General features: G+C 34.0%; 1 protein-coding gene across 1 annotated transcript in view; it reads left to right on the top strand.

Annotated features, from left to right (window-relative positions):
- Window positions 1-21329, top strand: part of LOC113394092 (atrial natriuretic peptide-converting enzyme) — a 127420-nt gene that overhangs the window by 67459 nt on the left and 38632 nt on the right. Inside the window, exons 4-6 of the mRNA XM_064216876.1 lie at window positions 5562-5766; window positions 7184-7840; window positions 19821-19961. Of these exons, the coding sequence (XP_064072946.1) occupies window positions 5562-5766; window positions 7184-7840; window positions 19821-19961 (1003 nt within the window). The remainder of the gene's footprint in view (window positions 1-5561; window positions 5767-7183; window positions 7841-19820; window positions 19962-21329) is intronic.

A 21329-nucleotide genomic window follows, 5' to 3' on the forward strand; every position in this document is an offset into this window, starting at 1 on the left:
AAAACAATCAATTAATTATTTATTCAAGTAGGTTCGGAAATTAGATTCTACCGAGAAAAACCTGAAAGTAGATACATTTTTCCACCATTCAAATTACAAAATATGTCAGTAAAGTACAATTAATTTTTATAATATATACCGCCAAAAATCAATAAATATTAATTCCACGCTTTTTGTATTGAGTAAAATGCCTTATTTATCAATGTTTTTTCGACATGAGCTTTAAATTTTTTAAAAGGCCAAGTTAATGATAACTGTGTATTCTTATTATAGAATAGGGTAATTTCGTTTTAATTTGTGGGTATCATAAGTGATCTACTCAGCACTTATGGCAATAAAGTTTATAGAAGTGGGAGACCAACCTACCATCAAAAGTATTACCAAGAAGGGAGGTTGGAGGTTTATTCAGACAGGCTGGGCCGATTAATTCTGAAAAATATAGCGCCAAAACGAATTAAATGAGATAAGACCAAATTGATATGCTGATCGTCTCTGAGTGATTTCTGCCACGGTTAGCAATCTCGGTGGAGACAAGCCATCTTCATAGGACTCTCATAATGTAATGGCAAATAAGAGAAAACTGAAACCTGTGTAGGCGCAAGACTAACGCGCTTGTACATTTCACTAGGAAGGAAGAAAGCTTTTTTTGAAAAGACAGACTTGTGTTTTCGTACTCGTGAAGTGCTGGAAAACTTCTTACGGTAATACATTTTTTTGATTCGTGTGTCTTTTAAGTGTAAAATTTATTTAATTCATTGAAGATTATCGAGTTTGATCTAACAGAATAACTTAACAGAACTAATTAATTAACTATTCTTTACTTTGATTTAATATCGGTATTACATTTTTATTTATTAAAATAAAACCGGAGTAAATAGTATTTAAGCATGATTTAAATCAATACAAACACAATGCGGAACCGAATTTTAATATTTTCAAATCAACCTTTTAAACTTCAATGTAAAATTAAAATGATATTTTAATCAGAAGGTCCTCGAATAGGTCACCTAACGATATATTATGCTTACTTTCTCCTTAGTAAATAACTGATAAATAACATCAACGTCTAAAACGCATTCGAAAATGTTACGTCCCTAGTCTATAAAGTATTTAATTGGCTCACTCAGCCTTCAAACGAGCAATACACCAATAAAAAGAATTTTTAACTACCAAAAATCTAAACCTGGTCGAATCAAGTGCGTTTTTTTTTTGGATTAAATTGAATCTAAAGCTACTACTGGTTCGGGATATGTACTTTACCTAGAAGAGCCGACAAAAAACTCAGCTCAAGCTTTTTCGAAATTGATTAATATAATCTCAACCCATTCCACCAATACTAATATTATAAATATTAAAGTAACTCTGTCTATCTGCAAAACCACTGAACCATATTTCATGAAAATAGGTATAAAGCAAATTTGAACTCCAAGGACTCGTAGACTACTTTTTTATTCCTAATACCTCACGAACTTCCCCGATAAAACTCGAGAGGAGCCGCGAGCGACAACTAGTCATAGGGACATATAAGGTTTATCAAACAATACAAGTATAATTATATATGTATATATATTATTAACATATTAATTTATTCATAGGCAACATTCAAGATATCTGTGGAATTTTATTAAAGGAAAGGAAAATCTTGTCCCAAGAATTACGTATTATCAGGTTGAAAGCTAATATAAATATATCACAAGTTTTTTTTCTATAAAACTTAGTACGTAAGAGTGATTAATTACAAGCTCAGAACAAAGTGCATTTTGGAAATGACATCTAATAATCTGTACTAACATTTGAGGAGACGTGTTTTTATAATGACTAAATTAATTGTTAAATCAATATAAATAAAACTATCAAAATGGCCAGCACAGAATTTGATTCATTATAGAGTCGTAATTTAGTTTCATTTGTGATTATAGCGTTCGTAGTGTTCATTTTTTTGGCAAAACTTGACCGTTGTAATTATTGAGAAAAACATATATAAATTGTATATAAAGTATCGGTAAATTGATCGGCAAATCTATAGACTCGGGTGCTGTATGAAATATTAATCATTGTTCACATCGCCAATGCGCCACAAACCTTGGAAACTAAGACATTATGTCCCTTGTACCTGTAGGCTCAGTCGCCCTTCAAACTGGAACACCATTATACAAAGTATTGCTGATTGGCGGTATAATATGATAACTGGGTGCTAACTACCCAGACATGTTTGCACAAAGCCCTGCCATCGAGTAATCATGTGAATCACGATATCAATATCAGTAATGATCAATAATATATATCTCTTGTCACTGGTTTTATGATCGTATTTGTTATTGTTGTTTTCATAACATCAAACCAGTGTATCGAACGTTTCAGGAAGGTTGAACTATTTCAATATTTTTTGAGTGGCAATAGAAGATGACTTATCTCGTCGTAGTTAGTTTGTCGTTTTTGGAATATTGTTTTTTGTGTTTGTGGAAGTTTTTCGAAAATTCTACGAAGATAAAATCGGTAAAACGAATCAGATTGGATGAGTTGTACCGAATTACGTCGAATCACTACACGAATTGCTATTCCAAATAGATTCAGTGTTGTTACAACTCTATTGTCGTAGCTTTAGATGGATTATTATGTTTTGACAACACTTTTAATATCAATCTATTTTTTTTTTCATAGTATCGTAATTCTATTGTAGTATTTCCGTATATTTGGTGTATATTTTGTCATATATATCTATGTAGCGGCCAACTGGTTAAATTAGCTATTCAATGAAACACCTAGCCACTTTACGAAACAGCGCTGCAAAAAGCTGTCTGAATGATATTAGCCAATTAATCATAGAATGAGTTAAATATTCCTTTGTTTTTTTTTAATACGATGGCCAGTATTTGAATGTATTTTTTTAAAAAGCCACCGATTTTTGAAATTGTTAATAAACAACCTTTTTACAGGATCAGATTTTCATCTGTATTTTTTAGAATGACTAATTTAATTAGTCGGCTGCGACTTATATACTTCATTCATTATATATGTCTGCTTGTATCAAAATTCCAAGCGACATCACACTTAAAATTCTGAGTATTACTGATGTCTGCTCAAATTTTGTTCGGATTCTATGATGACTTCTTTGTTGATACGAAATGTTGTGAGGGAATTTTGTCTCGAAGGGTTGTCATTCATTGGTCTCCATACTATATCAGGATAGTTTGACTTTACTTCATTGAGTTATTGATAAGTAATGTTCAGATCACGTACTTATACGCCGTATTTTAAGCCCTCCTTATGGTATTGTTCCCAACGTTATGTGTCCCACGTGCCATAAGTTTCCTCACTTATTACTAAATGGTTATTAAGTTAGCTAAATTACTTCCGAGTTATGCAACTTAATGCATAAACAATATCTACTTGATCGCGAAAGCAATTAACAGCCTCGTGCTGTGAACATATTTTTGTGACGACGGAAGTCATATATATTTTTTTATTTTAGTTCTTGTAACTGGGTGTTTTGATATATTTTCATTTTTTATTTTATTTTGAAATAAATTAAATACATTAGAAACAAAACATCTAATACAAAGCCGTATAAACTAAACTATGTACGTTTCCAATTATCCCATTACAAAGAAAGGATAACTACATATATTATACCAGCTGGTTACAATATATTTTTTCTCAGTAAATAGAATATGCTGAGGAAAATATATATTTTTAAATCGATCTTCTAGATCTTTATATTACAGCGTTCATAACGACAAACTATACAGCTTAGTTTATTAGAATATGTTTTTAATTATTTAGTACAAAACTTTGACTAACTGACTGACTGACTAACTGATACTGTCGATTATCACCAGCTGTTTTAGATGGGTCACGGAATAAAACGTTGACTTGTTTCGCCATTGAGTTGGTACGCATCAATCCGTTGAGAAGGGTATGGATACATCAAGGATGCTATCAAATCTTTTAACGACATCATGCATGAATACGGAGTCCTGATGTGAACGTCGGACATAAAAAGGATTACATCAATAAAACGAGGAAAATTACTTCATAGACGGACATCTTATAAAGGAATTCTTTGACTAAAACATTCCATGCAAGATTTTAATTACTTTTCTGGGAATTCTTAAACGATTACTCGTAGATCGATATATCGGATTTTCGTATTACGGGACGAATACTGTTTCACTAGAGGTCAAGCTTTGTGCAAGTACTGTGCGTGGACTGTGAGTAGGTTTACGTGGCTTGAAGCAATGTCTTGCAATGTATTTACCAAATTTTAAATTTCGATAACATTTTTGGACATCAAATAAATGTTTTCTCCTCGTTTTCAGATTATTACCACTAAAGAGTTTTATGAAATTTCTAATAAATAGAATTCACCTGAGAAATAATTCCCTTAGTTCACTTGTCAAAACATAATGTACTTATCACAGAATGTACGTTCGTCACGGGCTCACATTGGTGAGACTACGCAATAAGCCGACAGACTGACATTATTAATCAATTTGAGCCTTTGAGCTCCTCTACGAAAGCTTTACTGTGACAGGCTTTTATCAGATGAAGAAGAATACAATAATAACGTATATTTCGTAACTATGTATATGCATATATGTATGTATGTCGCCTTTAAATTTTTAGATATGAAATTAAATATTTAAAAAAAAACCTGAATAGTAATTTTGTTTTTCTGGAAGTTTATTGACCCCCATTAATGCATTCCACTTTTCATACAAAATCGGATATCATAAATAACGTTGTACATTGTTATGGTCTATTGTGAAATATAGTTTGTTAGACCAGTTGTTATAACAGACAGCGTGAATATTATAAGTATTGGGTCCGGTAGTGAAGAAAACATCAAAGTCATTGATGTGAATCATGAAAATAGATGAAGCGTTCACTGTAAAGGTACACGTCAAACGAGATGTAACTAATCACTGGCGGTAATTAGTTGTCGGCGGAATGAAAAGACGGTATTCACGAAGCTGGCATCACTATTAAGATGGATGTCTCTGAAATGGAAAATGTCGACTGCGTGTCGACAACAATGATGGAAGTATTATCGATCATTGTGTCGGTAACTTTGTCAAAGGTTCAACGAATGTCTTGTTACATTTCACTGAATATCTTCAAAGGCTCAAAAATAAACATTAGCCATGATGGTTTAGAGGATAGAAAATGTGGTGCATGATTAAAGAACGAAGTTTGAAATCTGGTAAAGCTAGAAAAAACCTGCACGTATCTGAAGCGTGGAGAAGAAAGCTCCAAACCTAAGTGGAGATTTACATATCATAGCAATAGCTGTTGCTATTAACATATTCTACCACAACATACGATTTTAGAATTGGGAGACCGTGGTCCATATTATAAAAAAAAATCATATTCCATAACCATGTCAAACGGCTGAGAGCTAAATATTTGTTTACTTCGCTCTAACTTCTGTAATAGATCTTAAAAAAAAAAATATTAAACTATCATTGCGGTCGAATTACGACATGTAGTGAGGACCAGATTATGTTATTTATATATGATTATCTCACCTACCTATTATTTAATATATTTTTTGTCAACAGTTATGGGAGAGCTGGCAGTTTAGCCGTTACTCCAGGAGAAAAATTAATGGAACTACTTCGTCCGAGCGTGGGCACACCTCGTCGCCATTCGACTGCCGCCTGCGCTCCGGCACAACCGAGGCCCTCTGGCTTCGTATACTGCCCTTCTGACGCGCTTCCTTATTGCCCTCCGTCGAGATTCGCTCCGCCCAGAACAATTAATAAGGTGAGTTAGTATTTATTTATTTTGATATGATATTGTGGTTATTTTTTTCTACATTCGAAGTATACGGTAACACTCACACTCACAGAACGCGATAATAAAATATAAAGGCGGTTCCTCACCAGCAGCATTCGTAAACTAACAATCTAAGATACAATTTAAAGTATTCGTCCGATTCTTCTCTCTTACTGATATAATATTACAAATTGTATCATTTAATGTTGCTCACTTTAATGCTCAGTTATGCTCACTCACATATAATGCTTGAATCAGACCAGACGCATTCATTGAGGCATCGCTCTTAGAAAGGTAAGTTATATTGTTGTAATGACTATAAAATTTAAACGTGTTCGTAACACGTGTACAACGTATCAAAATACCGTATCACCGTTTTCAAAAAGAACATAGAAAGAAAAGGAGAACATAGAAATTAAATTACTATTAATTTTCGTGAGACTAAGCAGCCGAGATGGCCCAGTGATTAGAGCGCGTGCATCTTAACCGATGATTGCGGGTTCAATCACAGGCTTAATTTGTATTTATAATTCTACTCGTGCGCGGTGGTGAAGGAAAACATTGTGAGGAAATCTGCATGTATCCAATTCCAATTCTGCTACTTGTATATCCACCAACCCGCATTGGAGCAGCTTGGTGGAATATGCTCCAAACCTTTTGCCTCAAAGGGAGAGAAGGCTTTAGCCAAGCAGTGGAAAATTTATAGGCTGTTAATGTAATTCCCATGTCTTAATATCTTCAAACATTTTATAATGTGCTTTTACAACAGGGTCCCAGAAGATGCTCGAAACTTTTCTATTGTAAAAAAAAACTAATAAAAAAAGTATGTGCTAAAGAATTATATAACATTACCGACTTCATAGATGACAACACGCCTTGGGAAAGAAATAATCGTCTCCAACTCTTTTCAAAAATGTGTAAAAAGTTATCACTACAGTAACGATTACACTGGTCATTCTTTATTTTCGTTGATATCTCAAATTGTCGCGTATTTTTTAAATATGGCAACAATTTTTCTCTAACAGCTTTTGTTTTTGAGTTACAGTTAACTACCCTCATTTACTACTTTTATTTAGATTTGCGTTTTTTATTATTTTATTATATTACAAAAAAAGTTATCCCAATGGATGGTACTTACCCAGACGGGCTTGCAGAAAGCCCTGCCACTAAATAAATAAGGCAATGGAACATAGAGTTGTATACATAAATAGTCTAAATACCAGTCAGCCAGTTCTTAAATAATCAAGATATATAGGCTTCATTTTTCTATTTCAACTCTACCACTTACTGAAAAGTCCCTTTTTTAATGACAAGAAGTACTGTAATTAAATTTTCATATACATTATATTATGTTTGAGTTCTTTATTCGCATGAAATATGTTTACTTGAGTTCTGTTTGTTATAGTTGCCGCCCCCACAAATACAACAGCCGCCTCAACCTCCACCAGTACCACAGCGGACTGCTCCGGTAGTGGCGCCTTTACCCGTGCCACCGCCAGCGCCTCCACGGCGATCTTCGCCACAGCCTCCACGTCGAGTACCACCTCCGACGCCTCCCCGGCCTACACCAACAACAACACCTCCTATAGTAACTGATCCCAATGGAAACAAGCGCCCACCACCAGCACCGCTACAGCAAATACCTGTTCAATCAAGACTTGACTGCAATCGAAACCCTCAACCACCCGTCCCTAGACGGCCACCCCAAAAGATACCTGATACTCCGTACCCACCGGCACCTTTACCTCAGAATAATCCCGTAAAGCGATCACCAAGCTCTGGATCAAATATAAGTGTACGACAAGACTCGAATGTGTCATCTGATTCATTCAGTCAGACGTCCTCTCCATCGTATACGACGAAGACCATGGAAGCGCCATTGCTTCCCCACCAGCATGTTAACAAAAGCCTCAATGCAAAGATAGCGAGAGGGCTCCTGCTTAAAGAACAGCAAGAGAAGGAGTCTGGCAACACTTCTATAACAAAGAGCATGTCAACGCCAGCCTCTTTACAGACAATAGTTAGGTTCCAGAATGGGAGTAACATGTCCCTACATCACAGGGTAAGTGACCTAATATAATCTGATTATAATTAATTATCTTACAAAATATATCATAACATATTTTCTTAGGGTTATTTTGCCAGACATATTTAAATGCTTAATTGTAAAATCATGGGTTGCGATCCCGAGAGGCTTAAGGATATTACATTTATTTTTAGATTATATTTTAATTTCATCCTCTCTTTGTAAAATTTGTTGAATATAAAAATACATTCACATATTATATAATAATATATATACATACATTATGTATTGCATACAATCAAGTCATTTACGATCTCTGAGACGTTTATGTGAGTAGGCAATTACTTGGGTACGTTAAAAACGAGTCCAATTTATATGAAATATTGACGTGATGAAATGTTATCGCTGCAGCATAAAAATATTCACAACTGGTTGTGTATGTACAATTTCAGAGATGTACATATATCTAACTCCTTTCAATATTAACATTAACGATCCAAGAACAATAACATTAAGTATCCAAGAACATGGCTTGTGGAATACATCATTTTTTAACCGAATGATAAATAAAGCATAGTTGTTGTCATGTTCGTCTAAACAACGTCAGCGAGTTTTCCTCGCAACCGAGCGGCTCGTAGCGGCACGTAGTGGCTCGTAGCAGCTCGTAGCCACGTATATGAGCTACGAGCTTCTTTCACCTGTACAAAAAAAATCTTTTAAAACAGAATTCAACTACAGACAACATTTTTAAGAATTTAAATTTTTTTTTTTTTGAACGAAGTTACCTTTCGTCTAAGAAAATTTTATAGTGCTACCTGGAAGCCGCTATAGAATGAAGTTTTAATTTTTCAAGTTTAATAATTTTCAAGAATCGATAACTATGTTTAAAATTGAATTAATTTTAATCAATAGTGCATCACGATTGCTAATGTAAAAAAATAGTAAACTCTTATATCCGAATGTTATTCCATCGATAGATTATTTATTCTATCATAGTAAGAAGTATGACGCGTTATAAATGTAAATTTAAATCTATTTGAATAATAATTATTCGTATGTTTTGCGGTCACGAGGTTTTCTTTCGCTTCGAATGTTTATCTTTCATTATAAACGTTGTATGTTTGACCCTTATTCTACTCGAGCGGAGTCGGAACGTGCAGTTATTTTTAAAAGTAAATTAAATATGAAAGGCAGAACTAAATAATTTTCAAAACCAGTGAAATTAGTTAGGCAAAAGTTAAACAGTGCACGATTCATGAAAGTTTTATTCGCGACAGCTTTCCTAGGTTCGCGATACACGTGCGCTCGGAGCCGGATAACCGGCGAATGGATTTGTACTTTTCACTTTTACGGATAAAATACAGCAAAACATTATTCACCGCATGACTGCCTTAACACCTTGATATGAAAGAAGTCACAATACACACTCACATAGAGAAACATAGATTGAATTCATTCCTATACTCGAGTGTCATTTTTTAAAATACCGAAGTTCAACATATTTCTATTTATGTTATAAATAGAAAATAATTGTATTTATTTTAAACTTTTAATTGATAAATAAAAATCTTATATTAAAAAAAAAACATTAATAAATAAGGCGTAGTTTTTTTTCCCCTGAATGAAGTAGTGCTGTTGGCCCTACTGGCCTTTACAGCGTCACCTTACGTTGGCGCGAGTGCAAGACTCAGTCTTGAAATTGAACCCTTTCGAGCTCTAGAGTGACGTTCGTCCTGGCTCGCACGTCGACTCAGAACGTAGTCGGTGGGTAAGGCGTAGTGCACAACACGATATTATATAGATGATAAAAAAGTTTGCATTTTTAATTTTCAGGCAACAAAAATAAATTTAATTGTAATTTATTAATATACCAGTAGTAGTTAATTGGCGGGCGAAAGTAATTGTCGATTTTCGTTCTGACTTTCTTTTTCGTTGGAATCAAAGTTGCTTCTAAAAGCCTACTTGACAGAAGTATATCTTAATATGTAATGAACGACTTCGGTAAAACTAAGTCTAATTTTATTAGCACGTTATTTTAGCGAGATTTCAAAAAGCATTATATGGGTCTTTTAGTACGCACTTTTATTCCACTCTCCTATTTAAGTCATTCAAGAACACTTTAATGTTATTTATATGCAACGGGTTGTGGGCTGAGCGAGCCTGTAATAATTACTTCCTGGTAGGGCTTTGTGCCTATCTTTGCAGGTATTATATATAAAAAGAAGTTGCTTAGATCTAGATGTGATATTAACGGTGTAAGAAATGGCCCAAATATCTTACAAGGCCTATTTTAAAGCCGGAGACGAACACTTATCTAATGGTTCAAAATATGTACCAAGAATACGTTGTATCCAGGTTACATTTATTAAAACATTAGCACTCTAAGCTATTTTATCCTCACCAACTTTTAACTCGCCTTGTGTAATAGTTATTAAACTAATTAGAAAATTAAGGTCAGTTTATCAATGATGAAGATAGGCCGAGAAAAACAGTGTGTAACTATTTACTCGCCACAATACAACGTTTATCAGTACGGCTGTTAATGTTCTGCAACTATATAAAAATGCGCGGCGATTTTTCTTTTAAAATTATTATGTACAGGCAGTGTTCTGTTTCATATTTATTATATGGATATTTTTTATGAAGCAAGAATTTTAATTCAAAATGGCTTAAAAAATCATACTCAATAAAGTTATTTTCAATTGAATTTATTTCACTCTATAGCGCTTACAAATCACCGACCTATTTTCACAATAGTAGGCTCACCCACACATGACCAGGCAAATGGACGTAAAAACAATACGCGTTTTTATGTTATAAACCCTGATCCTATAAAAATAAATATCAAATTTCAGTGGACGATAAAACTCTTTGTTATCATAACAATTACTATTTCTAAACGACTCCATAGAAACAACGATTTGGATGCTTTTAATATTCTTCCATTAAAGTAAATTCGTATAGGTAGTAGGAAAACGGAAATAAACATGTTTATAAATCAGTTACGAGAGAAGTAACAGTCTGTACATATTTCACTGCTGGGCTAAGGTCTCCTCTCGTTTTGAATACTCCAAATGCTCGAAAAACCTAAGCTTTCTACTCTCTTGAATTGGTAAGAAATCTCATGATTGGAAGAAAACACATATGGCAAACTTACTTCTGACACACGCAGGTTTCGATATTTTTCTTCACTACCGAGCACGCAATGTATTATAAACACATATTAAACATGAATATACAAGGACACATGCCTGAATTTGAACCCGCAATCTTCTGTTGAAATTCACGGGTGTTAACCACTGGGCTAACTCGGAACATTAGATATTTAGGTAACTTCCGGTCAAATTATTCAACACGTCAATAAAGTATTACTAGTTGAATCAAATATCAAGTATATTTAATTTGGTACCGTATTATGCCGTTTCAAAAGTTCTTGAAAGACCCTACTTAACAAAAGATTATTTGATTTTGATTTAGAAACATTACCGGAAAGTATTATCATAGAGCTAAGTGCTCGCCAGCGTACATTTTGCTGTCACACGCAGTGTAGCGCCTGCAATTAAAATATACTCGTAGTACGATATTTAGCGGCACGAGGCTAAATCGTGGTACGTTTAACTAAAGAAACGAGATTTCGAAACTCGAAGGCTAACGTTCGAATTTCGAAGAAAGGAATAACATTATAATTATGTTATTTTCATACATATTTAGTGCAGAAGGTACTATTGTATAGTAGTAGGTAAACTATTTTTGAGCTCTAGAAATTAGAAGTTGGATACACGGTTTTATTTTCTTACCGAGGATGCGAGAGCACTGTGACCATTGTTACACCATCTGAACTTAGAACTTCCAGATCAACAGTCTTATTGTCTATCCACGAAACCAAGCAGCAGTTAAAATAAAAAATAAAAAATGCTTCTTTACAGTAATGGTGGAACTTCGTAGGTCTTCTTAAGAGCTTTCATTAGCTTAACTGGAACGTATGTAATGGTATATTTCAAAGTGATTTTCACTTTCCTGAATTTCATCGTCCTAGTATCCTGGTCCATGATTACCAGGATAACACTACAAAAATAAGAAATACTGGTTCACAAGTTGCATACGTACCGTCCTCCGCGTGTCGGTAAATGTTATCCTTTCGTTTGTTTTTAAAGCATTATTTTGTCTAATATATTTTGTTGCATTTTTATTAATTCAATCTCAAGTCATATACTGTGTTCTTCGTTGTATGTCAGTTTGAGTTTGTTTACTTAATTTTACTCCACATTTATTTTTACGTTTTCTTTAATTCTTAATTATTTCAAGAAGCATCATTTTTTTCATTTTTAAATGAGCAAACCGAAAATTCGTCTTAGCCAATCTGCCTTCTAAATAAGCTCCTAGTTTTCTGAGAAAAATGAGCCTGCTGAACATTGTGCGCTATTACTCAACTGTGGGACGTAAACAAAAATTCTATAACTTTATGGTAGCTGTTGCACTGCGGAGTGAACTGTTGTCAGCTTTGAATTAATGCCGAAAAATGTAAAAAGGATAATTAATTATTTTTAAGATGTATACACGAACTGAAATGACGTTAATGTTTTTCCTCTCACTTTGAAAATGCTAAATAAACGCCGTTGCTCGTAACTCGCGCCGCGCAAAACATTTTATTTCACACGGAAAGCGTTTCCTGTGAATTGCACTTAATTTGATCACGAGCCGCGATTTCAACCAGCACCAAATTGAATTGTGGATTTATCGGTTGTTTTTATACATTTCATTCGCATTCAACTTTATTATTAAAATTGTCATTCTTTCATAAATATGTAAAGAATGAAAGTTTAAACGATTGGAATGACCAGAATGAAACTGAATGAGTTTTATTTGGTTCGGAACTTGTGAGTTGTTTTCATTGACTTAATTTTTTATACATTTTGTTTTGTCCTTAACTACTGTGTTTTATTTATTTTTTTCTTATTGACGTGCAATATATTTTCTTTCGCTTTCCTGCAATCTGTGAGAGTTATTTCTTTAAAAGCCACAGAAGTGTGTAAAAGCCTGGAAATCGGGAAATTATTTGATCAATGGGCGCGCTCAGTGCTAGAGTTGGTCGTGAAATGGTACCCAAAAAGAAACGGCGAGAGAAACGCAGCGGGTGTTTTATTATAAATTTAACACTTTTCAATTAGAATAACACAATTAATTATACTTAAATTTGCTCGGATTCTATCGTTTTATTCTCTAGGTCTCAATCGTTTAAAAATTCATTACATTTTAATATATTTTCGCATACGAGCGTTTCTTAAGGATGGATAGTAGTCGTGCTTGTTCCTAATGTTAACAGCGTGTACGTCACAATTTCTCCAAAAATGTTCAATGCTTAACATTATCGTATATATATATATGAAACATTGCTTGTATATGATTATATAAGGCTCGCTCTTTTTGTTATCGTCATCGATTGATCTTGGAATTAGATTTTCCCCATTTTCCTTATCAATGGCTATCCATTAGTTTCGACTTTATGCTCCGACTTCAACTAAACATTTGAGTCCATTATTTAGTTTTTATTTGTGTGTGATTAATGTTTGGCATTAGACATATTCCTAATGGCTGAAAATGTATGCAACGTGAACTAGATTACACTGCTTCAGGTTCACACTTGTTACCTCTACTGAAATACATTTTTCTAATAATTTGTTTTTCCTATTTAAATATTTATTGGCAAGTAATTAAACTGTATTCTTTCTACATTCGAATTGTGTACGTAGCCGACGACTCCTTCGTAAATCAACTTCAGTTGGTTCAAGATTCGACAACTTGGTACCGAAAATATTTTCTATGATATTAATGTAAAATTTATCTAATCTAAAGGGCTCATTATATCCAGAAATGCAATATTTAACATAAAAAGATCATATAAAAACTAAAGAGAGACATTTATTAAGAAATAATTAACCATTATACTCTAATGGGCTAATAACGTTCAAAGCCTTCTTGAAAGCGATATCTGAATCTAAGGAAGCCGAGACTTTGCTACAGCTTTATGCATAGTTTATAAAAGTGTAGCAAAGTCAAGAAATACATAATATGGAAATAAATAATTTTGCTCTAATCTCAAACCAGTTTGATATTCTGAACTTGGATGATCTTAATATATCTCTATGGAAAACCTTACTGCGAATTTATACAATAATTCATACTCAATAACATTACATATTCGATAAATTCGTGGCAAAAATATTTAATTTATAGATATATTTATTATTTCGCTTAATTTTCAATTGCAGTTATTAATACGCTTACATATTTTTCGTGGAATTCACTAATTACGGGGGCGAATGGTAATAATGTCGAATGTAAACGAAGCCGTGTGTATTGTGGTTCATTACGGACGATCGAAAATAAATTTTAACGTAACAAATAATACTTATGATTTACAATAATATGCTTATTTGAATTCCACTTTTATTGCTTCTCAGATAAGGGCTCTTTTACCATGTTAGTACTTTGTACGTTTTACAAATTTTATAGGTATATTCTAATTATACAGTACGAATATCGTACATATTATCTTGTCATTAAGGGCCATATTGCTATACAGTATACGTGTTCTTCAGGGGTTTTAATGGTACTACGGTGATTAGACCGAGTAAGAATGAGGTCGACCGAGAATGAATGGTCACGGATTAGACTTTGAATTCTTTGTTATTTGAATGTAAATTGTGTTTTTTTTTTAATAATGGAAATAAGAATGATCTAGGGAGGGTCTTTCATTACAATTAATTACCAATTTTGGTTTAAAATGATTTTCTATGGTTTAAAATCCTTTTCTATACAAAATTTAGTCAAAACAACCAAAAATTTGAGTGTTAAAAGATTATTGCAACTGACAGACCGTGCAAGTTTTAAGGTTATAGATAAACCATGACCCCTTTTACTTAACACTCGATTTTGGCCTTAATTTAAATTTTAATTACGTATAAATAAAATATTGAAACATTACATTACATTAGCAACCTGTAAATTTCCCACTGCTGGGCTAAGGCCTCCTCTCCCTTTGAGGAGAAGGTGTGGAGCATATTCCACCACGCTACTCCAATGCGGGTTGGTGGAATACACATGTGGCAGAATTTCGATGAAATTAGACACATGCAGGTTTCTTCGGTGTTGCAGATGTCCATGGGCGGTGGTAGACACTTTCCATCAGGTGAGCCTCCTGCCCGTTTGCCATCTATGGCATAAAAAAAGAGTCTCCATCTTAACCTTATTATATAGTGTCGTGAGAGGCTACCTTCATCAGCCTCTCTCGCTTCCAACACCAGTGAAATTTCTTCACCTCTAGACGCACACAAGGATGATTAGAGAGTACTTACATGATTCAGAAATGTAAGCATTTCGAAGAAATTCAATACAAAATGAACGAACAACTAACCCTAATTTTAAACCTAAAACGGATGAAACATTTAACACTTGACGCTGAGTGACGCCTTGGTTAGCGAACTCAGCGCCGCGTATGAAAGGATTTCCAATAAATTACTAAAGCCTATTAGGATATTCAACTGTTCGACGGCTACACGGAATTCAATTAGAATAAGCTTTGTAGATTCTTATATTTTTAGTGAAAGACAAGCTACCCATAGTCACACGTGTAAAATTATATTTGAATTTTAAGTATTTGAACACATCTCTCATCTTACTCTTACTAAGTAAATAAATATTACTGTTCGCCCCATTTTTATTTTTATGTGGCAATTTTAAGGTCCAAAGGTACAGAAAACGGTTGATAATACCTTTTGCCTAATAACTAAAAATATTTTAGAACACAGTAATGGTCACACTGTGAACTATCTATTAAAAATGGAGCTATAATATACTGCACTGAATTTATCTGAAGAGCAATATATACTAATCCGATATAAACCATCGAACAAAATATTCCATCCGTTTAGGAGCTCAGATACAGTTCAGATACAGATCCGTTTAGGAATTCAGACACGTACAGATAATTTACATATACAGAGATATGTGTTAACTGATACACGATTTTTTATAATTTGCTTTAACGCAACGAGCGTTAATAAAATGATGTTCATGACATCAATTGGTGTCACGTCGTATTTTTATGTTATGTAAAACAATTATGATGTCAATTTGTGCGATCATATTCAATTACGAACCAAGTCTGTTCACCAGACCATTTTAATTTCCGACTCCTTTAATTCCTTACATTGAACAGACTCTAAATGTACACAATTTAATAGAATTCTGCACAACTGAATTTTATTCATAAGCTGAGGCATACATGACGCATTCCTTATTTCTAACTTTCAATAATTTCGGTGATTAATTTTCAAAAAGTTTAACAATGTTCTTTATCTCATTAACAGAACCCCAAACACTTATTTCCATATTTAAAGCATCAGAAATAACGAATTTCAATGACTTTCATCCCTTATTTAACTCCTTTAGGAGATTAATTTTGAAATTACGTTCGTAGCGCACACAAGATATTGACCTAAATTAATTCAAAATGTCACCTTGTTAGACCCATCGGCTTCAGACGTGCGTTGTGTATCAGTCAGTTATTTAAAAAATTTATTAAGTAGATTTTATTTAACTTCCGGCGTTCGGATGAGAATGCATTTTGCAAGGAACTCCTCAAACGATTAACAGAGTAAACATGAAATTTTGTGTAAATAATTTGGTATGCTAACTCATTTTATGATAGAGCTACTGCACTCAGTGTATACATCTGATGAGGAAACTGTTCAACATTGAACAAGTAATTAAGTATACACATCAAATATGACAGATCGATGAAAGACATAATAACTAACAGCCGTTTTCAATAAAACAATCTATCCCTAGTTTGAGTAACTCAAGATAAAGAAAGGCAAATCTGTTCTTTTGTCCGCACTTTCTTTTTAATAATCTATCGGCGGCTAGAACATTGAAATTAATTATTATTTCTAAATGGTTTTTTAGTTTATTTTATATTATGAAGTATATATTAAGAATATTATAACGATGTCACTTAAAAAGTTGAAAAGTGTTCGTTAAAAATTTTCAAAATCGGTTAGTAAGTGTTTCAGTATGAGAGAAATGTAAGGGAAGTTCGAATATAACTGATCTTTTAAACTGGCGAAAACTCAGGTATCAGGTATATTGAAGACGTATTCAAGCGAATGGACGCATTTATCTCGAATAGAATTTCCACTTTAAGATCGTGACAGTGAAATGCTTTTATGGATAGCTTAGATGTTCCTCGTGGAGATACTCGTAGTTATTATGGAGATAAAACGTTAAAATATTTTAGATTTTAATTGAGTAAACAAAATCAAGAGATTGTAATATTACAGTCAGTCGTTTGGAAATAAAATTACAACCTGACTGCAAGGAAGCCCTGAAAGGCTTCTCCAGAAATCGTTTGTGAATGTAAAACAGAATACGATAATCTTATCAAGTATGTATGTGTAATGAAAAGATTACGGCATGTACGCACTGCCAACAGCGGCTACATACCCGAAATCATATTTAAACATAGCTGCCTTAAAATGATCCGTCGAATTAAGCTAAATTGGCTTGCGTGGAGATTAAATATATTCTTGTATTTTATTAAAATTTAAATCTCATCTTGTTTTTTTTTTTTAATTTATGGGCAGTGGTTTGTGTCGGTTTTCGCGAGATTTACTCACCCACAAAAATTATGGATATCCTTAATACGGATTGAAGTTGTAATACTTGTTGACTTCCAGGCAGGATGTATTGTATTTTAGTAAATATACGCCTTAATGACATGACTTTATATTTTTAAATGTTGAAAAAGAGTAACTACTGAGTTTCTTGCTGGTTCTTCTCGGTAGAATCTGCATTCCGAACCGGTGGTAAATTCACTTAATATAGTTTGTTGAATGACGATTCAAAAGTGCTTGTAAAAGCCTACTGGAATAAAGTATATTTCGATTTTGATCGTTTTAGTATACACATTCGCTTCTGTATCTTGTTTTTTTATTTCACTTTACAACATCCAAAGGCTTTTTACATTCTACTTTTATACATTTTGGTGTTTTATATTTTATTTTTACTGAACATCAGCAGATCTTCGCTGGACTTCAAGCTTTTCGTCTTCTTGCAAGATGTGTATATATTTTTTTCATTTTAAAATAATATACATTTGGTATCCTTTTATTAATCCTTTTAATCCTATTAAAAGCTTTACTGCAATCCAGCGGGCCCTGCTCCGCGCTCAATCAGAGAAAGTACAGCCTCGGCGACTCTGATGTCGCGTTTATGTATAGATGTCTTGAGGCTGTGCTCTAGGATGGTCCTTTCTGGAGCACCCACCTCGGCCGATGAAGCTCCCGATAGCATCGTCACCATCGTCCGTGTAATAGACACAGGTGTTAGTGTATCTAGTGAGGAACACTTTCGTATATACGGAGCCTCACATTCTTCGACTGGACTATGATAACGTCACCGTAGGTCTATCCCTGAGATTCGTGGATTGTTATGACGCCTGACCCTTTTCCGTATCTATGGTCCATCAGGAGTTTCTTTTCTTCCTGCGTATAGACCAGTGATAGGATTTTGATTTGGTCGGATGGTATGTTGGCGTCAGTGAATCTCTCCATTTTGAGGGAGTGCAAGATGGGGCTTGCGGAGTAGATGCTACAATAGACCTTGCTAATGACGTATGCGACGTTCAGAGGGTTTCGGTGCGTACAGGATAACTCAGGGGTGATGTTTGTTGTCAGGCTTGGCCGGCAGTACCTCATTTCGAACGGTTTTTTTTTATGTCAGGTAAGAAGTTAGTGACTGATCCGGTTTATGAGGAGTCGTAGCGTAACTGCCACCTCTTAACAGTTTCCTCTCGTATCTGCCTCCTGACATACGATATTGGGACTTTATCGTAGTCAGGTGCCGTCTTTTATGTGAGAGCCGGTTTCTTGGATAGCTCATCCGTTCTTTCATTGCCCGGCGTTCGTACGTGGGCCCGTAACCAGAAAAACCACACAGTTGTTCCTCCTCTTGAATTTCTCGTATGCACTCCTTCATCTCAAGGGCCAAAGGATGAGTTACCGATGGACACCTTAGTAGGTCAAGCGAGTCGCTCAAGATGGTGTTAGAACGTGGCTTCGATTTTGACCATTTTGATTGCTATGAGGAATGCATACATTTCCGATTTGAAGACTGTGTCATGCGGTTCTGTATCTTGATTTGTTCTTGGTTCGGTGAACTTCAACAGATAGAGATAATGATCTTGCGCTTCACACTCCCACCTTATGAGGATATATTATGTCATTTGGATTGTAGTTTCTTATTTCGATTTTTAATGATTGATGTGAAAGTATGACATCGGTCGTATGCTGTGACGATAAAATATGGAATGACGCTCTCTTATGCGTCATGACCCCCCCCCCCTCCGATGTTATAATTTATTATTATATATTCTATTTATTTATTAAGCTCTTAACTTGTCTACATTGTCAGCATTTCGCGATACACATAAATCAAACCCTGGTATCAGCTCTATGATCTATTTTATTTTTGAAATGATTCTACACTTTCGTATTTCACCAATATCTGAAAGAGCTATGTTGAAACTTAATAGCGCTTTAGTAGCTCAAACTAAACTCCCAAGTAAGCCTTTATATCCTTTGCGCTCTTACAAACATCTTAAAAGAAGTTTCATTTCATTCTTTTTTACAATAGATAATGTTATCGCCAATATTATTTAACAAGATAATTCTCTCAAATGAAAATAGTAATTAATGGGACGGTTGATTTATTTATTGTGAAGATGTAGTCTTAGTCATTTCATTCGATTAACGAATTTGTTTATAGAAAACCTCCAATTATAAAACAACACAAATATTTAGCATGTTTTGTGAACAAAATTAGAGAAAAAAGAGACGATTGAAATTGCTTCGACTCGAATCGAATAAGTTTGTCACAACTCCCAGGATTGACTAAAACGGGAAATATCATAGCACTATTTATTATCCGTTTGTAATTTTTTATATTTTTCTTTTAGATGCTTCGAGACATGCGCAGCTCCAGTACCGAGAGTTCAGCGCATAAATTTCGTCTGATGCAACTCGCGTTGAACGCGGTTGCTTTACTGGCTATCACCGGCGCGCTCTTCGCTTACTTCCGGGCAAACCCCGCTGTTCAGGTACGACAACGTTATGACATGTCATTTAAAACCATTTTAAACAGTGTCTACGGTCATTTAACTTAACACATAATAATAAATAAAATATAACTTGATGTTCAAAGTGTGTTATTACATGATATATATTTTTTGTAGAAAGATGACTTTAAATTTAATTTATTCTCATCTTCAAAACAGATACATTTTGTATTTAATTATTTAAAGTTGAGCCGGTTGTTCTTGGTGATTTCTTTTAATATAGTCTTATAAAATGATGATTACAATAAATGGTATTACTCCTATAAAAGTAAACCCACAACAGTTGTTATGGAAGTGTCAGTATTGGGATTTCTTTTAATTTTGATAGTGGCTCTGTAATTAATAGGAGCCATTCCTTATATAGTCAACGTACCGCAAACGTGTGTTTCTATCAACATGATCTCATGCACCTTGAGCTTGTAAATACACGTCTTCACTCTCTATTCAAATCGTAATACAAAACAAGGTATTGTTTTACGTCAAAAGAATATGAAACTGCCTGCAAGTACCCTTCAACCGGTTACAATGGCCGGTTTAATATATTCATTTAAAATTCGTATTACAAATTGCGTTACAACAGACTCGGACTCTCTTTGGCATATAACGGGCTTTGACACATAAGATATGCCGTATATTTTAAGAATGTGAATTTTGTAGTCGTTGGAATGCCTACCTCTGTTATCATTTTGAGCGCAATGTCCGAGAATCGTAGGCTTCAATTTAACCACGTCATAATTGTTAATAACATTTTTAAGTTTTAATATGTATTTATTAAGCATACAATTAAATCCGAGACAATTCAGACGTTACAAATGAATCTTACAGCTGTGTCGCCGTGGGTTCAAACCAAAATAAGTATCATTGTGTTTTTAACCGACATCAAATGGAAAAAATATACATAAATTTCGAGCCCCTAAAAATATATTCCGTATGTTTTCAGCCTTAGTTACTATTATTATTACAGTTACACTAACATAGTATAGTATTGTTTCTTTAAATTTAAATGGGACCAAACGCGAAGTTATTTAATGAATTACGGATTTCTAACAAACACAAACATACAAAAAATCAACCTAATAAAAAAGAAGAAGGTTCTTGACTTTTTTCGTAGTCAAAAAAAGACTTTTTAAAAAGTCGGTTAGAAAATATATCAATCCATATTGCAATGGAGTTATTTTAATAAAGCATTATATAGTGCAAGTATTTTTACGGCTATAAATTAGGGCAAACCAAAGAAGCCCTAGTGTCAGTTAACACTCTGTTGTTTTTTTTCAACATTTCTCTCTTCATCCAAGGTCGGGACAATGGGCCTTATAATTGGAGACGTACAAAGCTGATTGAAATAATTAT

This window comes from Vanessa tameamea, chromosome 2, assembly GCF_037043105.1.
Source record: "Vanessa tameamea isolate UH-Manoa-2023 chromosome 2, ilVanTame1 primary haplotype, whole genome shotgun sequence".
Taxonomy (NCBI): domain Eukaryota; kingdom Metazoa; phylum Arthropoda; class Insecta; order Lepidoptera; family Nymphalidae; genus Vanessa; species Vanessa tameamea.